Below are 21161 nucleotides of genomic sequence, written 5' to 3'. Positions count from 1 at the left end.
AGGTAAGAGAGGTGACAATGAGGGATATGCGTATCTCTTTATTAGTGCACTTCATATTTCTACTGATTGACTGATGAAAGTGTCCATTCACCGCTCCCAGCGTCGTGAAAACAAGCCTTCTTGTGTCCATATTTCAAAAAGCAGACTCTCAATGTCCCTTACGTTTGTACTCTTACTTTCAGTGCTACGGTTTACCGTTGGGGTACAGTTAGGTACTGGTATACCGTTTGGAAGGTTAGAAGCGTATCTTTCGAATCACGCTCAGTCCTGTCAAGTGAGTGCAACTCCCCAAGTCCCTTTTTAAACGATATTTGAACACTGGTTGTCCGGCAAGAACACCGCCTGATACTTCCTCGTGTAGTACTTGAGTTACTGGAATGTGTGGAGGACACACTGCAGGGTTTGGGACGAGTGCCTTGCTAATTGAAAACATTTCCAGGTTTACTTGTCCGAGCATTGAGGCAATATGAATATTTGTGGCTTGAAAATAGAATCAACGTTAACTAAATGCTGCATTCCGCCAATTTAAGTAATTTATCCGAAAAGCTTTGCAGATATGGCAATGTAAAATACCTTTGCGTTAATGTAATATCAGATACTCTATGAGCACTGGCCCCGGTCGTGCCATTTATCATGATGTCGTTCATCGTCAATCATTGGACATCATAATGCGTGCGCCAAACCAGCAACACAGCATCAGATCATGATTGTAAAAGCTTGGTTAAAAGATGACTGCCGGCGGTTTAGTATCGAGCGATCACAGGTTACATATCAGACTATTCGACGCAAGGTGCGTATACATGACTATCGATCCGTGTTGCGTGAGGTAACCGGTTGTTCCTCTTAGATATTCAATCTATACCAACTACCGCAGTATGAAGATTCGTTTTGTCTGCAGTATCGTGATGCGGATGGAGACGTGATTACGGTTGCATCAAATGAGGATGTCGAGGAGATTCGTAAGCTTGGACTTGCTGGCATTGTGCTATCTGTCCCGATCATTCTAATGACAAATAACATTTTCATAGTACGAAATGATGCTAAAGACGACTCGTCCGTTCTTAAAGTCCGGGTACATCTGTCGACTTCAACCGGTAGCTCTGACACAGGGTTGGAGGAAGTCACGGGCGCCATGGGCGGGATGGCTGTTTCCGCACCTGAGCTGGACTCAGGTATTGTTCTTTTGTTTCCGATACACATGATTATGGTTAATGAAGTCTAAAAAAGCGCTGTTTTGAACAAAGGACTGGCAGCAAGCGCGGGTGTCGACATTCTCCCGCGTGCGGAGCGATTCGAAGGAAACTTTACGGATAGGGAGGTCCTTGAAATTTTGAGAGATATATCATTGTACATTTCATGTAGAGGCACTGGTAAGATGATTTTCTTATATTATTTCGTAACATTGAATTCACTTGGAAAAGACAAGGCGCCGGTCCGCCAATGGGTGTCGTCCGAAAAGAATCTCATAAGTAGGTGCTAATTTCATCATGCGAATTCCTCTGGCTACTCGCTAACCCCTTGTTCATCCCGCAGCACCAGGATCCACCCCGTCTCCACATCTGCGTAACGCTGAGCGATACACTCGGGTACATCAGGCCTCCACGACATCCCACGTACACGACGAATCCAAAGACAGCAGCCAGACCTCGTTACCTGTTCCTGTGTCTGCCGCAGGTAATGCCATGCATCGGCGGGAAGCAGCAACATCTGTTGACGATATTGGTAATGCGAACACCAGTCAACAATAGGCCTTGTCAGATATTTAATTCTTCCGGATACATATCTGGAATTGTATCGATAACCTTAAGAATACATGCTGCTTTTGCCAAACACCCAGACAGAAATACTTTACATTTATCTTGGCCAATGCACACTTTTCCTCTCTATTTTAATGAAGAATCAAAAGTTGAATGTTTAGGTACATAAACGTCACCACTTGACTTAGGGCGCGAGGATGCCAGAGTTGATGGCATTGGCATTGCCATTTTGCGCATCATGGATTCAAACAGAATAACAGCGTCATATTCCAACACCAGGAGGTTTGAAAGCGCACCATGATATTCCAACTACTAACAGCATCTCAAAAAACCAAACCTCTCCAAACAACCTCACCCAGTACCCCAAATATCCTTCCATTCAAAAAGTATAAACAAAAGAATACAGGCCAGCTGTCAGATATAACGGTTACAGACATGAGGACACGGAGAATACATAAATACGTACTCGATCGTTCGTCCTTTACCATAACTTACCTGCTATCATCACCATCACTCAGCGGCTGTGGGTATCTCGACCTACTTTGAACAAGTAGGGAGAATAGAAATGCGGAAAAGAGGTTGTATGTGATGGTGGGTTTAAATATTCCTTTGGTGGGACTGCCGCGCAGTCGCGGAGTGATTTGTTGGAATTGGGATAGTCACGCTGGTCAGTGGAGATACCATCAAAAGGCTTCATCTTCCGAAAAAGAGACCTCCATGATATGATAGCTGTTTTAGTCTCAGGCTGTACTTGGAGTTTATCACCAGCGGTAGCCAATGCTGCGCGTTGGGAGAGGACAGGCAGTCCCGGCTATTGAAGTGTTGCATGTCACAAGGAATGTGTCCCATTTCTTTGATGTTTGGCCGAGGAGAAATTGAATCCTTCAATACTTGATCAGTACACTTTTATGCCACTGTTTTTGCTTGTCCCTCCCCTACGTATCCTCATCAAACACTCTGCCCGCCAATATTTAGGCATTCTCGAGTGCCTGCGAGGCATCATAGCAGATTGAGATACACCTGCACTTGTTCATCGTCCCTCGCCAGCTGATGCCTTCCAATTACGCTATTCTCATATGGGTTTCTTCTTCCTAGTATGATACGCAAGGTTCTTCATGGAATATTTTGAAGCAGCCTGGCTGGGGTGTGGGGAGAGCGGTTTGCTCCTCGATGTTGTTTTTGTCCTGAGGAAAGCGCTGATCCACTCGCCTCAGCTATATCATCTCAATGACGTTAAAAAAATGCGATACATAGTACTGTATCTTTGAGTACATGGCAATCAGCAGTCCAAGTCCACACACGATTTGCTCAGACATGACCCTCACCCGGATCAAAAAATCAAGGATCATTCCAAATGTTCCCAAAAAAAACATGTCAAGCCGAAACAGCATGTTCTGATATGGTGGCACGTCCAAAGCTCCTTGCCTTTTTCTTTTCACGATCGCTACTATCATGCTTGATGATGCGGTTCATGGGCAGCATGGCAGATGGTCAGCGGCTGAGAGCCCGGAGCGATTGGTGGTTGATTTGACAAGAGGTGTTGATATCCGTGCGGAGAATGGTGTGCTTTGCTTGTGTACACAGACAAAAGACTGGTGTCCTGCGACGAGGCATTTACACGCCATCTGTTTACAGCAGAGCGAAAAGTCACCTTCCAGCTTCCCTCAGCCCATGTACCGAAACCGTTAAGCGCAGCCAGACGTCATATTAAGCCTCCAGGTCACTTCCTCTTGATTCGTTTGTCCAAACTGTCATAACCTAACTACTTTTCTGACTTTTTTTTTTTGTTTTTGGCAATGATGCAGACCCCGTACCATTAGGACATATCCAAGCGACCATCTACGACACTGGTCGACACCAACCAGTCCCAGCTTCCTCCACCTCTCCGGTACCAACACGAAAGCTACTCAACTGGGGCCCTGATGATATTGATGTGGAGGGAAGTGGTGTGGGAGGCGGGAGAGGAAGATTAACTGAAAAGGTCGACGGGGGATGGAAGAAGGAATTGAAACAGGCGAGTTGGGAGGCTAGGTTTGGCGATCTGTCGCTTGGTTTGACCTTGACGCACATTCCAGAAATCAAAGCAAAAGGAGAACCATTCATTAGACGAGCCACCATCAGGGAAGGCAGATGTGCAAGTGGACGATTCCGCAAAATCCTTGTTGCGCTTTGAGCAAGTGCCAGACAACCCTGCTGTACTCATCAAAAAGAGTACGGATGCCGAAAATGCTGGGACGGAAACTAAAAGGTACTGTACAAGAGGCCGTACTCCTTGGCATATTTTTGATATAAACCGTTCACAAATGCCGCAGTACGAAAGCTTCACCAGCTCCATCTCGCCCAATGTCCGCCAAAAGACCACTTTCCGGTCGTAGTGGTCAGTCAAACTCTCACACACGTCGTTCGCCAAACCAAAGTCTTCCCTCGGCTACCGCATCCAGCGACGATCCCATGATGTCTGGCGTATCCCTGTCCAGTCTACCGCTCGCAACTGAACACAAGCTCCCTGTGACGTATTTACCAGCATCGTTGACAAAGATGCAGACAGTGCGGAGCAATATTGATCAATATAGGATTGAACAAGTGGGTATTGGAAAACCACTTTTGCACACATTGATTGAGGAGATGTTGATGTCAATTGCATTTACCTTTTAGATTGCGCTTCGCCGCCTTCGCTTTGTAATTGAAAATAACGAAGCCGAACCAGACCATCTTTCCATGATCGATCTTGTTGAGCAAGGGTAACGCTCCGCTTTTTTGTTGTGAATATGTGTTTGATCAGCTTTTGCTCATTCTTCCTGCCTTTCATTATCATCAGCAACGTACCACAACACATTCTCCGCCGCTACTTTGGCCCCGCTTATAAAAACGTTCACGAAATCCGTGTTCTCCTCCTTCAATCCATCGACCGAACACGACGCTTGCGTCACAGACCTCCAACACCGTGCAATGCTCCCCCAAGCAATGAGCATCCACATCATCTCCTTCCACGTACCGCCAGTCCTTCACCACTTCCAGATTATGTAGACCCCGACGAGGATGTACCTCTTGGACGACAAGCAGTGCGGATCTTTTCCCCTCGAAGATCCGTGACTACACCAGAGGACCTTTTGCAAATGCTGGACCAGGTAGAAAAGAGTAGAAGTGGGAGCGCCCAAAAAAAGGGAGCTAGAAAGGGGAGTGGCAAAAAGAGGACCAGCACAACCAGGACCGCTCGAAAGAGTTTATCAACGAGGGTTGAGGAAGGTGATGTACCAGGTGCCAAGCTAAACGATCCTACGGCTGCACTTTCAGGAGAACAGATTTTACGCATGATTGAGAGGAGGAGACTACGGCATTTGAAATTGTAAACTATCTATTAATATAAAGAGAAATCTTGCAAAGAATGCTAGAGCTACCAACACTTCATGGATCTACCTGGAAACACAAAAGTCCATGGCAGGCAATATGGTAACGCACCACTCTACAACAACGGTTTTTGGTGCTCCCGCTCATTCCAATGTAGACTAGAAATCAGTGAACGGCACCAGTCCTTTGTCTGATCATCGTGGCATATCTGCAAGAACGGATATCGCGATGCCGTTACGCATACAGAATCGGCCTTATTTAGCTCCATTCGATCGCGTGCGTCGAAACCGGCCTGAAGGACAGGATTAAATTATGGTTTCTCAACATTTCCACAAAAGCTGCAAGATGTGAACTTCCTACCCATGCCGTTGAACGGCTATTTGGTGACACGCAGATCCTCAAATTCATCCGCCCAGGAAGAATCATAGGACGGCACGTCAACGTATGTGCACATATAGGTGTGATCAGAATTGCACTTTTATCGGGGTGTACTGTTTTCAATTGAATGCGTAAAGTGGTTCCTAAGACCCAAGTGCGCGATATACAACTTACCAAGTGATCCACCTGCACTCAGCTGCAGTTCGTTGTCAACCATTAGATCATGTTAGCATCATGTTAGCTGTGCTCTTAGTATTGCGTCTTGTGAATCCTACCGAATACGCCGTTGAACCAGTACTAGTCGCAACAACGAGACCATCGGCTTGTATTGTGGTGAGGTACATGTTATCCACGTATCTGCAAAACAGCAAGATGATCAACGCTTGCCCAAGATACGATACTTTCATCATGTACATACAACTCGAGCATCAAAAGCCCTGGGTTGGGTCCCTGGACAGCATTAGCAACGATATCAAACTGCAATATCAACAAACAGATAACCTACTCGATCAAGGACCAACTCATTCAACACCTGCGTGCCAAAATCTGGATCCCCCGTCGGCCATTCCTCACAGTCTTTACATCCACCATTTGTCCGCACCACGTCATGCCGCGTACAATGCGTGACGGTACTGGGCTGAGGGACGGGAAGTTTCCACCGGTATACAGCACAGCTCAATCGCTGTCGTAAATTAACATGATGTCCTTCTCCACTCAACACGCTTTTGAGAGACTGTCGATATTCGTTGATTTGAAAATTTGTGAGAAACCCCAGCGAGCCGAGATGGAAGGACATGACCGGTGGGACAGCTTTCTGTAATCAATATTTCATTAGGTTGCAGGCATCTTAAAACAGGATCGACGAAAGACTTACTTGAAAGAGGCTAGCTGAATACCAGCACACGGTGCAACACTCTTATTAGAGGTTGCTGAAATATGCGTTCCAGTACCCAGACAATAACATTACCGGTGTACAATACAGTTCCATCGCCTCCAAGTGTGACCGCCAGACTTATATTCTCAGCATTCGCTTTAACCCCGTCTTCCGTCCAAAACTTGAGGCGCTTTTTAATGGTCTCATCCTTGATGAGGGAGTCATACCCAAACTCGGTCCGCTCCTTGAATGGCTCGCCCACATATACATCGACGCAGAAATGACATATTATCCATATGGCGACTTCTTTTGTTAATGGAACAAGGGAGGGCTCTCGTGGCTGAATGACACGTTTGTACTATTTTAGCAGCCGTCAAGAAAACATGATTCGACCACACACCTTTGTGACAATGATTATGGATTTTAGATGGTCAAGTTTTAGCCTCATTCTGTGCACTTTGGACAGTTTTTCGTACAAGCTACCGGGATCAAAACGGCAGAGGTCATTGAGATCGGTTTCCAGCATCATAGCAAGTGTTCCAGGCTCACCGAACGGAAGCCTCCACAATTGTAGAGATGCTTGACGTTTCCATACCCAAAAACTCCAATTGATGCTCAACCGAGCGAAGCATGCCCTTTCGTCCATTTTCGCTCCGTTTGATCGTCTCCCGCAACACCCGAAGATGGTTTTGGTCGCCTATTTGTTTCATCTGTTATACATCCGTTACTAAAAAGTAACGGTAAACCTTCTTGTTCTCACCCTTCAATTCTACATAATGCGATCCATCATAAAACTCTATTCCAAAATGTTTATGATCGAAGCCTGTAAAAGTATTTTCGAAAGCCTAAATATAAAGAATGAGCCATTTCCTCAGACTACTCGTTGCAAAGGTGTCGCTGAAGAGATACGTTGATAATCCCGTCGTAGCTAAGGTCAGAGTCTGTTGTGCATAGATGGTTATGAGGACAAAAATGCGCAATGCGAAAAAAAACAGTGTTTCTGCAAAACAACCTTTGACAAACGCGTACTTTGCGAAATTGTTGTGAAAGAGCTTTAGCTCTATAGTGTCTGGACGTTCGGCGCTCATTGTTTTACAGGATTACCACAGAGCAATCTGTGCGTTCATTCAGTGTGATGGCCAATCTTGAAAGATGGGAGATCTGTCCGCGCAACGAAATCCAAGTGTCTGGGCGCTGACGTCACAAGTCTACAACATGTGCCTTTGGTTATATAATACAGGCCGGTGCTGCCGGAGGTGCAAGCCACGAATGCTTCAATTGTTTTTCCTATTACAAACTCTTCCAGATTTTCAAAAATGTCCCATTCCATTACTTCAAGAATAGTATTTACAAGTATGAAGAGAAAAAAAAAAAGATAAATGTGGTATTCCAAATGAAAAACTACTCGACCCAGGTGCCTAATCCAGGCGATCAGACCATCCGCGACTGCACAGTTCTGTCGGGTGCGGGGCAATGAAAACAAGAGGGGCTTGGTGGCCCACAACATCCATGTTGTTAGGAGAGAACATTATCGAAGGCGTCTCATCGCAAAAGGATGTGACAATCTGTAAGTTTGGCGACATTGAGCCGGCGCACGATGAACCTGGACACCGCTTTGCGTGACGGCGGAGTTGATCATTCCGTAGGAAGGTCTTTGGACAAGTCGAGCACGTAAAGCGAGAAACGGCAGTGGCTCCTACAGCTGACGTGTCCTGGGACGTTTTGGCAATGCCGTGGACACGTTTGTGTCGCTGTAAATCCGCTGCACGATAGTCTGTTTTGGTTTAAAAAGTTAGCACCAGGGCAATATGACTGTACAAGTTAAACAAACACTTACAAGACTTATCGCAGCCTTCTTCGGTACAGATGAATGACTTTGTGCGTACAGGTGCATGTACAATGAGCATGTGCTGCTGCTGGTTGTAGGAGCGATTGAAAACTTTTCCGCATATTTCACACGGGAAGGCCTTGATGGATGCTGAAGAGCCGGAAGGACCCGAGCCGATTTTCCCCAAGGATTTTGACGAGTGCGCTTTTGACCTGGGAGATGAAGGTACTGCAGGTCGAGATAGGTGTGGAAGGGAGGCAACGGCGGGAGGCGGTGAGAAGGATTCGGCCGCCAACGGTAGAGGTGGGGATGGATACGGCTGTGGATAGGGCTGCAACAGCAACCAGTTGTCTGTCAATGCTGTAGTGTCCAGCTGGGGAGGCATGCAAGCCGTTGTCATTGACGGGCCTGGAGGCAATTCGGCAGCCGGCGTCATGTAGCGTACGGCAGGTGACACCATAGACGGCGCCGGGAAGTTGGCTGTCAAATACTGCTGGTCAAGTGGCTCGAGCAGCGTGCGCAATTCATCGTCTTGTGCGGAAGACGTAGGGGAAGGCGGCAACAGGGCTGCTGGCATAACAGGATTCCAGGTATTTCTTGCTGACATGGGCGTCGTTGGGTTGTGAGAGAAATAGTCGACTTGCTGTTGTTGCTGTTGTTGCTGTTGTTGTTGGTGCTCTTGCTGCTGCTGCTGCTCGATTGACGTGCTCGCAATAAACGTTGCGGTTTGATGATCGTTACCAAGCCATTGTTCGTAAGAGAACTCATTACCCAGCGTGGCGGCAAACATGTTTGGGTCCATGTGGGTTTGGTGGACGTTCATGACGGATCCTTTGGAACAACAGGGAATTGACAGGTCTTTGACTTGATCTGTCAAAGCGACGAAAAAAAGACGCGACAATTGTCGATGAGACGACAATCAAAACGCATGCAGCAACGAGGACCAACAAACGACGACAGGGCCGCTCTTGAAAACAACACCCACAAAACGACGAGAAACTCACAGTGTGAAAACGAGTATCAGAAGATAAATCGAACGTCAACAGAAAAAAAAATAAAACACGCGAGCAAGTAGACGTAGTGAAAAGGGACCTTTGGGCGCGTGTCGTCCTTTTAAACCACGACTCGCTCGTCTGGGGGATGAATGCAAGAAGGCCGAACACCGGAATAAAGCCTCGAACGGTACTCGAAAGAAAAAGCAAAAAAGGGACAGCGTATGAAAATCCCGGTAACAAAAGCCAAGGGTTCACGTCCCTCTCGTGTCCATCAAAAAGAGACAATGATTGCTCTCTGGATATCGATGATGAACTCTTTTTTTTTGAGTCGACGAGAAAAACGCACGAGAGAGTCTTTTGTTTGTTGCTGGACGGGGGGGAGGGGCCAAGGAGCTAGGAAGGAAGGAAGGACGGAGGACGGAGGGGGAAATGATGTTCCTTGTTTTTTTTTTTTGGTTCCTTGTTTACCCACAAGAAATGCCTGTGTGTGCGTGTGCGTTGCTTTGTGTGCGTTTGCAGGCAGAAGTTTTACACACACACTGGGGGAGGCAGAACACACAACAAACAAAACACTACGCAAGTTTTAGGGCGTGGGGAGAAAGTATGCAACTGACCAAGAAAGACGCCCCTCCCCCTCCGTATGGCTCCGAAACGCTCGCAAATCGAGATAAGCACGCGAATAAAATTCTTGAGGGTGTTTGTCGGACGACCACAACATTCAAGCCACATTACGGAATTTATAGTCACTTTGGGAAAGACACAGCCGGGGGTCGTGGAGATCCAATGTGGCCGAACGCAAATTTGCGTCTCCGGATTAGTACCGAAACGCGTCTTGGACCCTCTCCTGGAAGGTGGAAATGCACACGGCCACAAACATTTGCGGGGGACAGAACGAGTCCAGACCAAACAAGGAGAAACTTTTTAACAGGGCCCAGCGTTGCGTTTTGCGTGCTATTCAAGAAACAAATCCGCCTCCATTTAACATTTCCGTCTCCCGCGACTGTCCAAGCCTCCCACTATCAGCTTTTCTTTTTTTCTTGTTGGGGCCAAATTGTTAACGCCTCTGCCCTGCTGACTCGTCGTGAATGTTTACCCTTTGTCTTAATCAGCAACGCTTACGACCAAATCCGTCATTCAATGGAAAGTATGACAACATGATTGCATTCTGACCATCAAGTGGAAAAGAGGGAAAAGTCAAGCACGAGGGCAATCGTCTGGAAAGGTAAACACAGTGCTGTCTCGTTTGGCACCATTTTGAAAAATGGAACGAAAAAGGCAATGGCACCGAGAAACTGGTTTTCGGACCTTTGATCCGTTGGAACGGGCAATCTCATGCACGCACGAGGGATTTTGGCGTTTTGCGGACATTTACAAAATTGCGAAACTCGTATTGAAATAATTTTTTGCGTCCGTATTTTGCCGTAAAGAGGCTTGACTCTGAATCCTTTTGAAATCGTCCAGGAATAGACAAGTTGGCAAATGCATGATGGATGATGTCTTTGAAAAGTGATTTATTTGCTCCAATACATGTTCCTATTCCTGCAACGTTGTTTTGACTAGATACTAAGACAAGGGCACGAATGGAGCAGGAGAATCGGATGCAAAACCTAAAGGGGTGAATGAGCTGTAAAAAGCCTCTTTGTTCCGAGGCGCAGCAGTTGATTTCAAGGCATAAAGCACGTAACCAATATATTGGCACAGTTGTTGTGTAGCATCATTATCATTCAGTCAGCATTACACATTTTCATTCTAATCTCTTTTCATCTCATGTATGCAGATGACGGTCAAGGGCGTACTCAAAACCGCCAAGGGGCAAGCCTGCTTTGAGCCTGGCCTCCTTCATTTGTCTCGCCTTATTATTCAAATCCACGTTATGGCGCCCCTGAAATAATCCCTTGGCTTTGCCTTCATCCAAAATCAGTCGCCAGCGTCTCGTGTGGTACTGGTGCTTTTCAAGCCCCCTCTCCAGCTCTTCTTCGTCTTGTCGCGTCCACATGCGCCGACGTCGCGGCCCCGTGCCACCTGAAGAGGTCACAGAGGGTGATCGGGCGCCACTGACCTCGAGCATGCGCCGAGGGTCTGCCGGAGCTGCTATTGTCCGCGTATTTCCAGTGGGAGATGCTGACGAGAAAAGTGTAAACTATACAATAAACTGACAGGATAAAATCCAACCTGATCTTACCATTTGGGCGTGGAGTGGCAATCACTCGAGCGCGTTCCCTTTCTCGCCTTTTGCGTCCCCTTTCTGCCCGTTTTCTTGCCTTTTGTTCCGCGAGACAATCCCGTCGCGCAACTGTCTCCCTGACCTCTTCCTCATCACTGGTAAAGACATCCGATGGACGAGTCGCGGGTCTAGACCGCGGCACAGGTCTGGGAGACGGCGTCGGAGGTTCTTGTCTCGGAAATTCGGCGTCAACAGCTTGGTACACGCGCTTGATCGGATCACGTACATTCTGACTAAACCCACATGTTAAAGAAAAGCGCCCAATATCCCTGATTTGCATATCCATTACCTAAAGACTTCCCGTGCGGCATCCAATCCGTCCAAGATATCTGACTTTTGGCGTGCACGTTTCGTACGTTGTACTGGAGTTATGGAAGCCTCCTTGCCTCCGCCTTCAGTGACACGTTTTGCCTGGCTTCGAGTCGTCACACGCGTCGGAGTACGAGAGGCTTCCCGTACTTGCGACAGCGGAGTGGCCTGCTGCCGTTTTCTCGTGACCGTGCGTGTCGGAGATAGTAGGATCTCTGGTGTCTGCGACGAGCGCTTGGTCTGCCTTGTCGATTGTCTATCGCTCGTCTCACGTTCTTCCAATTCATGTACCAGCTGTCCCCTGTCAAATGACGCACTAAATCATCAGGGCGCACTAGTATCCTAATCGAGAGCTGATAACACATACAGCAGATTTGGGTCGTTGCCGAGATTGAAAGAGTCGTCATTTTCCTCATCGTCATCCAGATCGTCTTCATGGTCTTGCTCGCTGCTGCTACTCTCCTCACTTGATCTGTTGTTGTCCATGTCGTGGTCGTCATCAGAATCGCCCATGTCTGCGTCTCTCGCAGAGGAAATATCTGTCACTAGAGTGTTAGGGTTAGGGTTAGGGTTTCTCTCCTCGGCATTTTAGGTACAATGTCACATGATGTGATTTGGTAATTCAATAATAGATAAATTAGGTGAAATTGCGAATTGCGTAAGCAAACACACTTTGAACGGAGCTGGGCTTGGGGGTCGAGGTTCTAATTGAACTTTGATCTTGGATTACCTGAATCGTGGCTGAATGCGGCTGACATGGCCATTATCTATCCTTACTTACTTGTTTCTGAATTGGTAGGGCACGTTGTACCGGCAGTTTGACTGTGTGTCTGCAGTTTGAGAGATGACAAAGAGCAGACGAGCCAGGAGTTTGGAGAGTGTCAGTCCATTGCCAGACTTTGCAAAGCAAAAAACATCGAGAGACAGTTTAGCCCACCACAAAACGGAGAACTTGAAAGCAACAAAAGATTCTGGGAGAGGAAAAGAACTCATAGGCGATCTTCTTGACGTTAATAATGACTGGCTGCAAGGTGAACGCTGGAGCTATTATTCCGGCACAGGAGCACGGTGGCAGTTTCGCGCAAGTGCGGTAGCAGAAAAGCGGTATAGTCGCCTAGTGGAGCATGTACGGGATGCAATTTACATGTCTTCACTTGGCAGCCAAATGCTAATCGAACGCATGTCCGCACAGCTCAACAGATTTATTCGCCTTCATATCATCTCTTCCGCAGAGCCACTGACGGTCATCGTCGATGCCCAGGAGACTATTGAAGTAAACACCAGTTTGTTGTTAGGAATTGCGTAATGTGGATTCACATGGATGTTTGCATATTGAAAAGGACCTGGCCCAGCGTATCGAAGTCGAGCTATTTGCGAGAGCCTTAGAATCGTCAGATGGTGACTTGGATTTGACACCATTTGAATGCTGGTACTCCTCGCGCGAACTGTTTGATGTTTAACCATAACCAGGAACTTACCTTTGGCTTTTTAGCCTTTTGTACGATACGAATATGATTGCCCTGAACTTTAGCGATCGCATCGAGGACGTTCTAGGACACGACGAGGATGTTCATGTAATGACAGTAACGGAATGTAAGCCAGGCTGGGAGAGCGCGCAGATCAAGAACTGCTGATCGATTTCGCAATGTATATTCTCCAGGTGAGCAAGCCGAGCCAGCCGACAATGTGGAGGCAGTAGCAGATACCAAGCAAACGATTGGTCCAACCGAACGAAGACCTTCGACACATGTAGGAAACGTCTCTGTGACTTCCTACTATCAACGGTTGTGAGCTGACCTCTACATGGAACCAGCATGCCCGCAATTTTGAAACTGCCAAGACGCGCACAAAGCATTTATCAATGGACGAAAAGCTACAAAACGTTTTGCACCACAAAGTTGGTTTGGAGCGATTTGTTCAGTTCTGTGCATCAGACCATACCCTGGAAAAATTGCTATTTTGGATTGATGTGGAGATATTGCAAGATGTGCCTCTGGAATATGTTGGTCCTTACGGCCGTTATATTTTCATGACATATATTAACGACGGATGTCCTCTCCCTGTCAATCTTCGACCACAAGCAAAGTTGGACGTTACGAGATCAATGGCCGCAGTGACAAGGGCAACGTTTGACGAGTGCCAAGAAATGGTTTACAATTCTTTGAAAGGGCAAAGCTTTGGAAGGTTCGTAAAGCATCAGCTGTACATGGAGTATAATGAGCAAAGACTAGCTGGTACAGTGCTACGCTCTCGATGTTCGTCCATATGACCGAGGCCTGATCCCAGGAACTTTTAAAATCCAGGTGGACCAGGTTATAAAATGGGGTTTCTTCACGCATCCTATTTTGAAATGGCTCCTCCAGATTGGGAGTTGGTTCAGCAGCTGATTTCAACGTTGGAAAACCCAGCACTTCAAAACCAGAATACATTCACCTCCTTTTTTCCACCCAGCGATGGCTCGATGCCTTTTCAGGTGCAAGTCTTGACAGTAATCCTGCGACACTATTTTCCTCACATGAGTACCCCTGCAACGTACTTTCGTGACGCGCAATACGCGTCAGCTGCCAAGCGTAAGAGCAGAATAAACAAAGACAAGAAATTGACAAAGTTCTTTGGTGCTCGCCCCTCTGGAGATCAAATCCACCGACAGTTGGCGAAAGCAAATCCGCGAGTCGAGTTAGGGCATGAAGAGGTTGAAGATGCAAAGCAGGAAAACCCGGAGGAAGCGATTGTTCCTGAAAGCATATTCAAGAAGCGTAGATTTTCAAAACTACACAACTTTTTTGGAGAAAACTTACCAAAGCCGCAGCTAAAGGCACAGAATCTGGCAACACGTCAGGATTCTGTTGCCAGCCTTCAAGGGAACGAACGCAAAATCACCGGTCGGACTCGTAGTCACACTATTCATTCATATACCCCACCACTACCTCGCCGAAATCAGAATGAGCTGGATCCAACTGAGAAAAAGCGGCTAGTGAAACAAAAACTGAAAATCAAGGCGGTACTTGGAACGCCTATAGGCGAGGTTCTTTGTCCAAACCCGCTACTCCGAAGAAGATCTTACAGCATCGACTCATTGCTACTAGCATCAAAAACAGACGTTACATCTGCAGGTGTACAGCTTTCGGAGAGGAAAGCGCGAAGCGAAACGGCAGTTGCTTCAGCCGACGGTTCCAAAGTGCGATTACATAGCAAGACGGCAACGAACTGTCATCTGAGTTCTCAAGAAAGTAATCACTCCATTACACGTGGCTCTGAATTGCTGGAAGACAATGATAGATCTCGTCGTAGGAAGAGGGTACAAAAGCTTCTGGCACTTTTAGGCGAGGGTTTGCCGGCAGCAACCGTAAACGATGCCGCATCATCCGTGAGGCCAAAGTCACCAGTTACTCTATCACCAGAAGTGCGCCAAGAGCATGTGAGGAGAAACAGCAAATTAGAGCGAGTGTTTGGCAAGGTTCCACCCAGTAATTTAGTCGCCGGAAATCCCCTCTTTGATCCGCACTCTGCAGCGAGTTCTCACCAGAGGGCCATCCGAGGACTCAGCATGTTCATCCAGAACGAGAACGGCGTCGTGGATTTGATGGAAAAAATGGCAGCATTTGACGAAAGCCCACACCCGGGAAGTTCTGAAGAGGACATGGGTTCTGAAGTAGAGAGAACAAAAAAGAGAAAGCAACTCAGCAAACTCCAAAAATTCTTTGGCGATGACTTTGCCGGCATGACATTTATGCTGGAACATGCAATAGAATCCCAAATAGAAAACCCTGAGGAGCTCTGCCAGCTTCGCGCTGAGTTAAAACAGCTGCGGGTAGAGCTAAGTAAAAGAAATGAAGAGATTAGAAAGGGTCTGGATACGTGGAGAAAGTCATTCATAGCTGAGTAGATGAGATGTCTGTCTCGGCCAAAACTGTACCTGATCACAAGATCCTATGTATTTACATGTTTAATAGGTATTGATTTATGTTAAGACTAAAGTACATATAGCACACAGATGACATTCACATCGCTTCCACCGCGCATCACCGGCCCTGACGATATGTCGCTGGCCGCCTAAGACGTGCCAGAGACCACATCCATAACCTCGATAACACTTTCTAGGGTCAAGTGCATCGTTAATCTGGTCATGGCAGCTTCTATCGGGTTAGCCAGCGTACTTCGACGCGCCCGCTTGGTGGTGGCAGCCTGGGGAAGTCCCCCAAAGCTACTGGGACGCCGTGAGCCCACTTCCGGAATTGTTGGCGCCATGCTCGTACGACGAGATAATCTAGGATCGGCGGAGACAGAACTAGGTCGGCGACTTCGACCCCCAGATGGCGTACTTGCGATATCAGAGGAGGGTTGAAATTCAACTTGAACGTTTTCGAAAGGAAATTCTTCCTCCCCGGGAACAAATGTCCCAAACAAGAGTACTGACGGTCCTCCACGAGCCAAGAGATCAAACCAATGTCCATAAGACGCGCGTAGCGCATCGCAAATGGCTTTGCACTTTCCCCAAACAACCCTCCTCTCCAATAACATATCTCTTTTCCTCAACCATATGTCCATGTTTTTTCTTCGGCGAACAATTACCAAAATACGATGGCGGAGAGGGTTGAGATTGGACATTGAATTTTCAAAGCTCATGCCAGAAGGGAAACTGGACGATATACTCGGAATTTCGGAGATATCCGATCCAGAATGGAACGAATTCCGGCTCATATTGGCAGCAGGACGCTGGTATTCTCCATTGTCACGAATAATGGCACCTTCGTCTATTCGTTCCAGCTGCTTCATTGCCAGCACCATATTTCTTCCACTGCGTTTCAGCTGCAGACAGCGGAGGTATTGCAAGCGGACTCGATGTCCCCGGTACGCTCTAGATGAATCATTGGTGACAAATAGTTGAAGTATCGTCAGATAGCCTCACCTCTGAACGTAGCGAATCATTTGAAGATAAAGTCGGTATTGGATCACATTGTGGTACGCTCGGAGACATCTGCCAAGATTCCACAGTAAGTAAGGATAGTGGCAACCAGTACAGTTAAATCGTAGCTCATCCCCCACCTTTGCAAATGCTTGACGTGGTTGTCAATCCGTATGATTGACCGTATAACAGCATCGACATTTTGCGGTGGGCGATACTTGACTTTAATTTCCATCGCCTCTTCAAGTCTCTGGCCGGACAAACTGTCTTCATTTTCCACAACATTGTCCGTGTTCGTATCGGGTACAGCAAGAGAGGCGTTCAGATTGGTCTGTTGAGCTTCTCCGTCATTGACGACTTGTTCTTCTATTGCGACAGATCCAAGTACTGCTTTATTTTCCAAGGACGTATGGTCTCTGGATTTCCGTACCCGCTTTGCTGTAATTGCGGGCGATGAAGTAGCATTGTCCGGTTTCTTGCGCCGAATAGATCTCTTCTTTCGCTTTTTCTTTTTTCTGATACGGGCTACGGGTATAGTGGATTCAGTTTCCTTTCCAGTGCATTCATTAGTGTCTGTGTCAGATGCTTGTTTCGGTTCTTCACTCTGTATCAAAACATTGGGGTTTTCCGATTCTGTCTCTGGTATCATTACCGACAGTACTTCGGTGTGCCTCGGTGTTTGGACTTGTTGTTGTGGCAGATCCTCCTTCCTCATGTTACGAACGAACCAACCCTCCACCATCTCAGACGAATGGCCTTCCCTTGTTGGGGTTTGCGATCGTGGTCTGCCTCGGGGACTTGGTGAACGTCGAGGAATGCTCGTAACTGCTTCGGCTAAGGTAGCAGCGTCCAAATCCCCAATATCATCATCCAGAAGAATGGATTCGCAATCAAAGTCGCCAGTTTCAACAGCCCACCCATGAGACGTTGCGACGACAGTACCCGTCGGGTGGTGAGCAGAGGCACAACGAGAGTGCGTCCGGCTTTCAGCAGGAACGTGTATCATGGAATCGTCTACTACAATCAATGTGGGATTCAGTTCCGTGCGCAGGCCTTTGAAGGGCCCGCGTACAGAATTGGAGAGCACGGTCCGCTGGGAAGGCGCCGAGTATTCCCCCTGTTCGCGCATTGACGCAATCTGCGAATACATTCTGGCCAACGCATCCTTGTCTTCCCACATTGCAGGCGACTCCATTAAAGGGAACTCATCAGATATCCAGACGCCAGCATCGTGATAATGCTCGACTGCGGATGTAGGTCTGAGATGATGGGGAGATGATGCCCGTGCACGCGCGGAGGATGTCCTTAGCGAAGAGTCTAGTGGGACCCGATTCTCCAGCGACCATACCGACAATGCGGAGGCGGGGCGTTTCGATTTTTTCTGCATGTGCTCATTCTTTCCATCTAATTGCAGACGGAGCAGTTGCAGTCTCTCTATCAACGAAGCCGTCTCACAACCATCTGCTTCCAATGTGCTCGTCTGCAAAACAGCCGCTTGGGGAGGAGCATCTTGCGTCTGCGCTGCTGTTGTCTGTGTTGATGCAATAGTAGGACGGCGCTGTTGGGTTGGAGGGTGAAACTCTTCGAAAATAATATCTTCAGTCTCCATGCCAAACAACTCCTCAGTGGGCTCTCCGTTGGAGACGAATAGCTTATGAGTCCACATCAAATCCTTCAGCAGGGATGCGCCTGGTCGGAGACAAAGAGCAGAACAAGGACGGGCGCTCTGCACATATTCATATTGTTTATTCACGTCCACGACTGATGTAGACGGATGTGAATGAGACACAGATGACATGGCTGTCTGCGGTCGAGAAAGAGAGGGCAATTGGCTAGTCTGGCCCTGTGGTGAGCACTTCCAGGCGCTCTTTGGACGTCTTCCCTCATTCATTGCATTCGGTAGGGAGTTTTTTCTTTCGGTAGATATAGCTTCCTTGATCAGTTGAGCAAATAATTGTCCATCAAGATGTTCGACATCATCTTCTGTGGCATGATTGGACTTTGCTGAGACTGGACGATGTGTAGTGGACGGTCTGCTGCTCAGTGGCGAGGCGACGACTCCGACATGCTTCTCTTGAAGATCTACTTGGAGATTGACAGTAGTTGCAGTTTTGACCTCGCAATCAGTGGTGGTAATATTTGTACGACTTTTTCTGAGAACTTGTGGCAGAATTTCTTTCGCACTCGATGGACGACTGGATGGTATTTCACGTTTTACCGCAGTGGAAATTGAATATGCAGACCTTTTCTTGGAGAATAGTTCAGTTCCCAAGCTAAGGGACCTCTTTGGAGCCTTGCCACTCCGAACGATAAATTCTTTACTTCTTAAAATTTGCTGCGCATCTTCTGAGATACATGTCACGTCGTCCTTGCGATCTTGATGTTCATCCTCCTGAACAAGTAATGTTTCCGGCATTTTCTCCACTCGTTCATTAGAATCCACTTGTTTGCCAGATTTTGGACCGTATAAGTCTCTCTCTCGCTCACGCCTTTGGGCTCTTGCACTCGGCATCTCATCATCATCCTCCCATGGTTGTGGAGTGGATGGCGAGAGTGGTGGTACCGGTCTCGACCCTGAGTTAATCTCTACCGACACACTACGCCATTGCTTTCGCTCTCCTGTAGGCGCCGAATGCTGTCGATTTAAATTAGAGGCGCTGGACGATTGCCGCTCGGAAAGGCGTGAATTCACAGGCTGTGCGCTCATTGCCTTTGTTTTACCTTGAATGCCTCGCAAATGGTGAAGGTTCCCTTCAGAAACTGCCAACATCGGCTCGCTTTTACGAACCACGTCTGATACAGACAATCGTGGTTCAAAAGGGAACTTCCTCTCAAATAGTGTCGAGGAAGCACTCTTAGGGCGATGCAGTGGCAGTTCTCCGCAACTGGTTGAAGGATGATCCAGGTTTTTTAGTTCATCCTTTGACCTAATCTCCTCGCCGAAACTTCGAGATACATCGTTATTTGGCGTGAGTGGAAGCATTGGTTTCAGATATTCCTCGTCCATCCTGTTATCTGGAAAGCCACTCGCATGGTAGATTTCATCTTGTGCAGCATCAGGTGCTCGCACGGCCTCAAAGATTTCCCTATCGTCCAAACCAGACAATTGCTTTCCAACGGGACGTTCTATTGAAATCCTTTCCGTGATATTGGATTCTTCCCGCTGACTGCTTGATGCAGATGAACCCTGTAACCCTTGCAGCTTTTTCGAAAAGCGTTCATGCGGTGCCGTGTCGCTCTGCCCAGGGGCCGCGTCCATTTCTGCTATTTCTCTGTCCTTAGGGTAGAGTTCCTTTCCTGCCGTACCCTCACTATATATAATTGGAGCCAGCACCGAATGAACTTTCCCACCAGGACTTTCGTAGCTCAGATGTAGCCGCTCTTCCGACTGCACTATTGCTGGTTTGAAAACACTGTTAAAACCGGAACGGTAAGGAAACTGGAAGTCTTTGGTTGGCTTACCGGAACTTCTCATCTCCAAAGGATTAGCATACGTGCCACTACCGCGTTGCTCTTCCACGGTACTCGTTGCTGAGCTCTCCCTCTCAACATCTGGTGCAAGGATATTATCGCCGTGGGTTGACGCCCTAACATGACCGTCCGATAACCTATCAATGCTACTAGGTAGTACCGGTGCTTCTTGAATCTCGCCGGTAAAGGAAGATGCTACATCCTCCTGACTATGAACATGCTCATCAATATCCTTTTCAGAAATGGTGAGTTCTTCTGTGTTGACAGGCGGGGAAGCTGCATTATCTTGCACCATCATGGGAACTTTGCCAGCCTTAATGTCATCCAAGTTTGGCCAAGTCGGACGCCACTCAGCCAAACGCTGATGAGAGCGAGAGATTTCCGAGAAGGTAGCGCTCACTGAGCGCAGAACACTTTGAATGTCATTGACCGAGCTGAGAAACTTGCCGATTGGGACGTATAGCGTTGCTGGCGGTACAGCTTTAGATTCCGAGTCTGCTTCCGTCAAAGAGGAATTCGGTTTCTGTTCCTCCTCTGATTTTTGACCTTTCTGTTGCTGGTATCCTTTACGGAGGGATATGGCAGTACTAGTAACCCTAACAGCCTTCAGTAGCTTATCTCGTGATTTTGAGCGCTGGCCTGCATTATATAAATTGCCCTTTGAAGTAGATCTCTCTGTTTGCGAGCCTAAATTGCTCTTCGATGTTGATTGGCTTAACTCTCTTCTGCTTTTGGTCAATCGACCTCGTGAAGGAGTTCTAGGGATGTTTTCAGAAAGTGAGTCGCGCGACACACTTCGTACAGATCTTGATGATCCCCCTCCTTTTCCATGTAGACGATTTGTGCTTTCAAATCTATCTGTCGAATGTAGACTGCTTATACTTCCTAAGGACTTGGCTCCTTTGATCCTTTTCACCTCCGAGGACCTCAATTCTCCAGATGTAGATCCGACGGCAATGGGAGTCCCATGTAACGCTTTCCCTTCCAATGCTGGCTTCATTGTCACCCATCAGAGCTACATATCAATTACTCTGGCTCGGACATGATACAATTTTGGGCAGGTCATGGCCT

At 47.5% G+C, this 21161-nt stretch overlaps 7 protein-coding genes across 8 annotated transcripts; 3 read left to right on the top strand and 4 right to left on the bottom strand.

The window, feature by feature from the left end:
• The first annotated feature begins 684 nt into the window (after positions 1-684).
• On the top strand, positions 685-1837 carry SPPG_04574 (uncharacterized protein). Its single transcript, XM_016752811.1, has 6 exons — positions 685-790; positions 848-959; positions 1029-1172; positions 1245-1370; positions 1422-1469; positions 1534-1837. The coding sequence occupies exons 1-6, from the start codon at positions 704-706 to the stop codon at positions 1746-1748; spliced, it is 732 nt and encodes a 243-aa protein (XP_016608281.1). The 5' UTR covers positions 685-703; the 3' UTR covers positions 1749-1837.
• Positions 1838-3074: 1237 nt separating this feature from the next.
• SPPG_04573 (uncharacterized protein) lies at positions 3075-5141 on the top strand. Its single transcript, XM_016752810.1, has 7 exons — positions 3075-3318; positions 3393-3476; positions 3563-3771; positions 3833-4005; positions 4070-4340; positions 4413-4498; positions 4576-5141. The coding sequence occupies exons 1-7, from the start codon at positions 3210-3212 to the stop codon at positions 5105-5107; spliced, it is 1464 nt and encodes a 487-aa protein (XP_016608280.1). The 5' UTR covers positions 3075-3209; the 3' UTR covers positions 5108-5141.
• On the bottom strand, positions 5082-7524 carry SPPG_04572 (uncharacterized protein). The gene is made up of 13 exons (XM_016752809.1): positions 7370-7524; positions 7267-7298; positions 7118-7202; positions 6907-7054; positions 6758-6836; positions 6451-6697; positions 6358-6371; positions 5989-6297; positions 5902-5933; positions 5759-5840; positions 5658-5679; positions 5466-5596; positions 5082-5397 (listed from the first exon to the last, which is right to left on the bottom strand). Exons 1-13 carry the CDS (start codon positions 7443-7445, stop codon positions 5221-5223), a joined length of 1434 nt encoding a protein of 477 aa, XP_016608279.1. The 5' UTR covers positions 7446-7524; the 3' UTR covers positions 5082-5220.
• Positions 7525-7569: 45 nt separating this feature from the next.
• On the bottom strand, positions 7570-9820 carry SPPG_04571 (uncharacterized protein). The gene is made up of 3 exons (XM_016752808.1): positions 9190-9820; positions 8195-9055; positions 7570-8131 (listed from the first exon to the last, which is right to left on the bottom strand). Exons 2-3 carry the CDS (start codon positions 9006-9008, stop codon positions 7776-7778), a joined length of 1170 nt encoding a protein of 389 aa, XP_016608278.1. The 5' UTR covers positions 9009-9055; positions 9190-9820; the 3' UTR covers positions 7570-7775.
• Positions 9821-10842: 1022 nt separating this feature from the next.
• Positions 10843-12268, bottom strand: SPPG_04570 (uncharacterized protein). Its single transcript, XM_016752807.1, has 4 exons — positions 12081-12268; positions 11694-12014; positions 11363-11637; positions 10843-11301 (listed from the first exon to the last, which is right to left on the bottom strand). Exons 1-4 carry the CDS (start codon positions 12224-12226, stop codon positions 10946-10948), a joined length of 1098 nt encoding a protein of 365 aa, XP_016608277.1. The 5' UTR covers positions 12227-12268; the 3' UTR covers positions 10843-10945.
• A 289-nt stretch (positions 12269-12557) lies between these two features.
• On the top strand, positions 12558-15684 carry SPPG_04569 (uncharacterized protein; the record flags this gene model as incomplete). The annotated part of the gene is made up of 7 exons (XM_016752806.1): positions 12558-12839; positions 12906-12986; positions 13054-13142; positions 13206-13306; positions 13374-13462; positions 13527-13947; positions 14017-15684. The coding sequence occupies 7 exons, from the start codon at positions 12558-12560 to the stop codon at positions 15597-15599; spliced, it is 2646 nt and encodes an 881-aa protein (XP_016608276.1). The 3' UTR covers positions 15600-15684.
• Positions 15628-21090, bottom strand: SPPG_04568 (the record flags this gene model as incomplete). Of its 2 annotated transcripts, XM_016752805.1 has the most annotated exons (4): positions 15628-16571; positions 16623-16691; positions 16760-20018; positions 20082-21090. In XM_016752805.1, 4 exons carry the CDS (start codon positions 21088-21090, stop codon positions 15767-15769), a joined length of 5142 nt encoding a protein of 1713 aa, XP_016608275.1. In that variant the 3' UTR covers positions 15628-15766. The 2 variants fall into 2 exon arrangements, with proteins under 2 accessions (XP_016608275.1, XP_016608274.1); XM_016752804.1 differs by lacking the exon at positions 15628-16571 and having other exon boundaries at positions 16584-16691.
• Positions 21091-21161: the final 71 nt, after the last annotated feature.

This window comes from Spizellomyces punctatus, assembly GCF_000182565.1.
Source record: "Spizellomyces punctatus DAOM BR117 chromosome Unknown supercont1.7, whole genome shotgun sequence".
In the NCBI taxonomy this organism is placed as follows: Eukaryota; Fungi; Chytridiomycota; class Chytridiomycetes; order Spizellomycetales; family Spizellomycetaceae; genus Spizellomyces; species Spizellomyces punctatus.
The sequence above is the reverse complement of the archived record's forward strand: the minus strand, read 5'-3'. Positions and strand labels throughout refer to the sequence as shown.

Excerpts from the sequence above, each read along its gene's own strand:
- SPPG_04570 (XM_016752807.1), bottom strand. The coding sequence starts at position 12,226 with ATGGGCGATTCTGATGACGACCACGACATGGACAACAACAGATCAAGT. Across the intron at positions 12,015-12,080 it reads GGCAACGACCCAAATCTGCT|GGGACAGCTGGTACATGAAT; the intron begins GTATGTGTTATC and ends GTCATTTGACAG. Across the intron at positions 11,302-11,362 it reads TGCCACTCCACGCCCAAATG|CATCTCCCACTGGAAATACG; the intron begins GTAAGATCAGGT and ends TTTTCTCGTCAG.
- SPPG_04572 (XM_016752809.1), bottom strand. The coding sequence starts at position 7,445 with ATGAGCGCCGAACGTCCAGACACTATAGAGCTAAAGCTCTTTCACAAC. Across the intron at positions 7,299-7,369 it reads AAAGTACGCGTTTGTCAAAG|ACTCTGACCTTAGCTACGAC; the intron begins GTTGTTTTGCAG and ends TATGCACAACAG. Across the intron at positions 5,680-5,758 it reads CTGGTTCAACGGCGTATTCG|CTGAGTGCAGGTGGATCACT; the intron begins GTAGGATTCACA and ends AACGAACTGCAG.
- SPPG_04573 (XM_016752810.1), top strand. The coding sequence starts at position 3,210 with ATGCTTGATGATGCGGTTCATGGGCAGCATGGCAGATGGTCAGCGGCT. Across the intron at positions 3,772-3,832 it reads GGAAGAAGGAATTGAAACAG|AAATCAAAGCAAAAGGAGAA; the intron begins GCGAGTTGGGAG and ends CGCACATTCCAG. Across the intron at positions 4,006-4,069 it reads GCTGGGACGGAAACTAAAAG|TACGAAAGCTTCACCAGCTC; the intron begins GTACTGTACAAG and ends CAAATGCCGCAG.
- SPPG_04574 (XM_016752811.1), top strand. The coding sequence starts at position 704 with ATGATTGTAAAAGCTTGGTTAAAAGATGACTGCCGGCGGTTTAGTATC. Across the intron at positions 791-847 it reads ATCAGACTATTCGACGCAAG|ATATTCAATCTATACCAACT; the intron begins GTGCGTATACAT and ends TGTTCCTCTTAG. Across the intron at positions 1,173-1,244 it reads CGCACCTGAGCTGGACTCAG|GACTGGCAGCAAGCGCGGGT; the intron begins GTATTGTTCTTT and ends TTTTGAACAAAG.
- SPPG_04571 (XM_016752808.1), bottom strand. The coding sequence starts at position 9,008 with ATGAACGTCCACCAAACCCACATGGACCCAAACATGTTTGCCGCCACG. Across the intron at positions 8,132-8,194 it reads AGAAGGCTGCGATAAGTCTT|ACTATCGTGCAGCGGATTTA; the intron begins GTAAGTGTTTGT and ends AAACCAAAACAG.